Source organism: Cinclus cinclus, chromosome 17 (assembly GCF_963662255.1).
Source record: "Cinclus cinclus chromosome 17, bCinCin1.1, whole genome shotgun sequence".
Lineage (NCBI taxonomy): Eukaryota > Metazoa > Chordata > Aves > Passeriformes > Cinclidae > Cinclus > Cinclus cinclus.
In genome coordinates, this window is record NC_085062.1 from 737,277 (window position 1) to 741,891 (window position 4,615).

At 49.8% G+C, this 4,615-nt stretch overlaps 1 protein-coding gene across 1 annotated transcript in view; it reads left to right on the forward strand.

The window, feature by feature from the left end:
- Positions 1-2,077: 2,077 nt before the first annotated feature.
- LOC134050882 (transmembrane protein 132D-like) overlaps positions 2,078-4,615 on the forward strand; it is a 190,390-nt gene continuing 187,852 nt past the window's right edge. The window contains exon 1 of the mRNA XM_062504289.1: positions 2,078-2,156. Coding sequence (XP_062360273.1) covers positions 2,078-2,156 — 79 coding nt within the window. The remainder of the gene's footprint in view (positions 2,157-4,615) is intronic.

The following is a 4,615-nucleotide window of genomic DNA, read 5'->3' on the forward strand; positions in this document are numbered from 1 at the left end:
TGCCACTGAGTGAAGCTGGACACTGATTTTCTCCTCCAGAGCACGACTATTGTGTCTGGGATGGAGTGTTGTTTAATAATAAATCTGCTGGGTTGTACAACACTTGTACAACAAGCAAGGCTTGGCCACGGCATCTGTCAGTAACAGTGATTTATCCTCTCTCAGGTAGGGGATATTCTGAGCTGCTACATCCTGGTTTGCAGTGCAATGCCACTTCTAGAGATGTGCTTCATTTCAGCTCTGGGGAGCCTCTCAGGAGCTGGGAATCCTTCCAAAGCTGACATGAACTTCTAAAATGAATTCACACCACCACACAAAATGCAGCCTTTTCTCACTGCATGGGTAATCATGTACTTCTCAGTGTTGGCAAACAGAAAGTGTGCAAAGTTTATTTTGATAGACTATTTACAGCTTCAGTGTTGTGGATGTTGATATACAGACAAATGTTTTTATTGCTCCCAAACATGTACTCCATGAAGGAAGAAAATTACTATAAATTTTTGTAGCTACTTCTTGTTTTGTTTTGGTTTGTTCTGTTTTGGCTGTGGTAAATTGCATTTTGCTGCAATTCTATCTGCCAAGGATAATAAAAATCTCACAATTAAGCTCGACCAAATGTTTGGGTTAGTATTGATACCTCTGTAACGGAAAACCTGAGGTCTGTTATTTTTCCCCAGCACTTTTGGAGACTATTTTAGACCAAATGTCAGTATTTTTGCTGCTGTTTTTACAACATGTACGAACTATTCCATTACAGGTCCCTTACATTACTCCCCTATTCCCCCTGCACCACACTTGATTTGGCTCACGGCCGTTGCACTGGCTTGGGGAGAGCCGAGAACACGACAAACCGGGAAGAGGGAAGGAGCCAAAGCCTCGCCACGTGCAGCAGCACGCTCATGCCAGAGCATCCTTCCCGGCAGCCGCGGGGATGCGGTGTTGGGATGTGTGTCCGTCCGTGCGGCCGGCCCGGGGATGCTGCCGGAGCGGCCCGGGGATGCTTTGCCTGCCCGTGCTCCCGGAGCCACCTCTGCCCTGCCCTGTGCCCTGCCCTGTGCCCTGCCCTACTCGCCGAGGATGAGCCGGGGTCCAGCCCGGGGATCGGCGCCTCTGCCGCCTCCCGCCGCGCCCTGGGGCCGGGCAGGAGCTGGGCAGGAACGGGACAGAGGGGCAGTTCAGGGGCCGGGCAGGAGCCGTTCAGGGGCCGGAGCCGTTCAGGGGCCGGTCCGCGCATCCCGGCCCGCCCCGCTCCGCCCCGCTCCGCGCCCCGCTGCCCGGGGATTGGGGCTGCCGGGCCGGCGGGGGCGAGGCGGGGCTTGGCTCGGCGTTCTGTATTTATCTGTTTGGCGGTGGCGCGGCGGTGCTGTCGGCGGCCGAGGCTCGGCCCGGTTCCGGAGCGGCCCGCGGGATGCGGCGGGGCCGGCGCGGGCGGGCGGGCCGGGCCGCGGGGGCGGGAGGTGCGCGCCGGCCGCCGCCGCCGGCCCCGGCAGCCCTGAGCGCCTCGGCCGCCGCCGCCCGCTCCCGGTGATCTCCCTCCCGTGCAGAAAGTCACACGGGTCAATGAGGAAATCGAGAACTTGAAAAAAAAACAAAACAAAACAAAAAAAAACAAAGAGCGCGCAACACCAAGCCCTGCGCGCGTGGATGGTTTCGGGGCTGTTCAGCATCACCTAGAGGAAAACTTGGGTGCCGCCCGGGGAGCCGCCGAGCCGGTCCGCCGGGATGCGGGCGCCGGCCGCCTGAAGCGCATCCCGGCGGGGCGGGAGGGCAGCGCTGCCCCGAGCCCGGCACGGACACCGGGTGCCTCGGGCAGCGGCGGCTCCGCGCCGAGGTCTCAATCGAAACTCACTCCTCGTTTATTGCGAGCACCGAGGGGTGTTTTACCGCGGCATCCTCTGTTTTGAAGAAAGGAGGGAGGAAGGGTTAACGCTAAAGAGCTAAGGCTTCTCTGCGAAGGAAATCCCTTTTGCGCCTTCCAGATGACCTTTTCTGAAAATGTAGCCTCTCCAGCTGACCGGTTTTGCTTTTGACTACCGAGTGTGTGAAACTGATCGCTAAGTGCTGCACAAACCGTAGGATGTGTGCTTCTGGGATTAGCAATATGGGGCATCTGTTGTCGCCTCTCCTCCTGAGCCTGGCAGCAGTTTTTTCCAAAGGTAAGTCTCAATCTCTTCTGTTTCGCTGCATCTTGTGTCTTATTTTGCACGGCCAGCCCTTGTCCCCTCTCTCTGTAATGCCTTCAGTGCTGATACCCACAATTCAAAACGGAAAGACTTGTGGGGAGCCATGTGCTAGTCAGAACCACAGAGGCTGTGATGGGAAAGCGTGAGTGGAAGGATCTTTCCTTGGCTGACCGCGACAGACAGTCTGGCAGTTTCCTGAGGCATTCGTCACCTCCTTGCTGTACTTTTTTGATCGGGTAGAAGATGCTGCTGCTGAGCTTAGCTGGAGCTCTGCTGTGGATTACGAAGGGTTTGATATGGAAATCTGAAATCCCCAGAGGTACAAGATATTGGAGTTTCCTGCCCCACCGTTATCTTCTGTGCCATTTTTCAGATTAAAAATCCTGTATCTCAGGCTGACTGGCAGTGTTTTACTGAACCAGAGAAACAGGTACTTAGTGGAACATGTAAAGGCTTTGATGAGATGCTGTAGCAGGTGTCTGATACCCTGCGTGCTGAATAGAGTTGGAATGTCCTGATGGCATCACTTCAGACAACTCTGTGATTCCTCCTTGGAGCCCTCGAGCTTGTTTACAGTTCGAAGCAGAAAACCAGCACACAGGCAGTGCATGTATTTTTGTGTGCATTTAAAGCTTCCTTGGAAATTTAAAAGTTTTCATCGATGGCCTCAGCCAAAAAGTGAATGCACTTCTGCAATACTTCACTTAGATGACTCTGAGCATTCCTGTGAAATTTAAATTAGGAGAAGTATACATTTCTACTGAGCAGATGCTGTGCATCAGCAGTTATATTTTGGCAGGAAAACAAAGTTTTCATGTGGTTTAGTCTTCAGTGGGGAATAAGAGCAAATGCATTTAATCTGTGACTTCGCAAACATACTGGTAAAGAGTCTTGCTCATAAATATCCCTATTAAAAATGTATTAGCTATTAACACCCTTTTACACTTCCACAGATCAGCACTTTTCTTTCTTTGTTAAGTGCATTATTTTTACTAATTAGTTTGTGTCTAGAACTGAACTTAATGACAGAAGGCAGAATATATAGCTGTGTATTTCTGTGGTGGTTCCCTGTATCAAATTCCATTCTCCTCCTTTTTTCCTTAGAACAGGTAAAGAAACGAACAGAATTGTAAATCTTCTCAAATGTTCCCTAAACGCAGTGCCTACATAAGTCCTGCTCTAAAGTTGCAATTGGAAATGCATTAGCCGCAGGCATTAGAAGTCAGAGTCTTTTCAAGAGATTGCTTCATTCACATTGCACACTGGTAGCTTGTGATTGCCCAGCTAGGCTGTAAATGATGTATTTTATTATAAGCAATATCATCAGTACTTTGGATAGGCTCACAGTGCAGTAGGAGTATGAACAACTTCTTTCCCTGGCTTTTTGCTGTGTTTCAGTTTGCTGCCCTAACACTACATTAACGTAGTGTTGGACTGACATCGCAGTTTATTCCAGGGTTGCAATAAATGGCATTTCAGTTTTACAGAACACAGCGTTTCTTTTATTGCCAACTCAGCAATTACAGCGTTCCTATGTGATTTCATTCTGAAATGTTACTTACATCTCTTCTGGAAGATGTACCAGGAAAGATGGCTTCACCAAAGGGGTTGTCAGGCTGTGGCACAGCTGCCCGGGGAGGTGTTGGAGTCCCCATCCCTGGAGGGATTGAAGAGGCTGTAGATGTGGTGCGGATGTGGTGCCCGGGGATGTGTCAGGGGTGAGGGGGCAGTGCTGGGTTAGCAGTGCCATCCGATGGTCTCGGGTCTTTCCAGCTAAAGAATTCTGTGATTGCATGAAAGCAGACACACGAGCTCCCACCAGCCTCGCTGGTGTTTGCTGTGCTATTGATCCTGCACTTATCCAAGACACTGCTGCTGTGTGAGTGCCAGGCCCCTGCTGTTTGATAATACAGGTATCTAACTTTAATGCAGTTGTTTATTTTTCCTTTGGTGACAGACTCTGTCTGTACTGCTATGTCTTACTACACTGGACAGACCAGAGTGTTGCAGAGATTTATAGTACGAACTTCAAGGTGTAAAAGGTTGATTCCCACCCCCTTCCACAAAGTAAGATGAACAGACAAAATATAAATCAGGTATGATTACTACTACAGGGCATGTTTCTTTGATGCTCTTCTGTTGCTAATAGAAAAATTCTCTCATTTATGACATGATGACAAAGTTTTCCTAAAGAGATACAAAAGCTTTTAACATGCAGCAGCAATCAGCTGTCTATTGCGTGCAGGGCTGCTGCTTATTACTCGGAACCATGGCAACACACCTTGTACTGCACAGTTTCCAAATCTTTCAGGTAATGATGTTGAAGACTTGAGAATACTATCGTGATTTTGCTTCGCCTTTATCTTGTAAAATGCGGAGCTCCAACCTGAGAAATGAAGTGCTGCTTTCAATAATGAGCTAAAGATCCTACC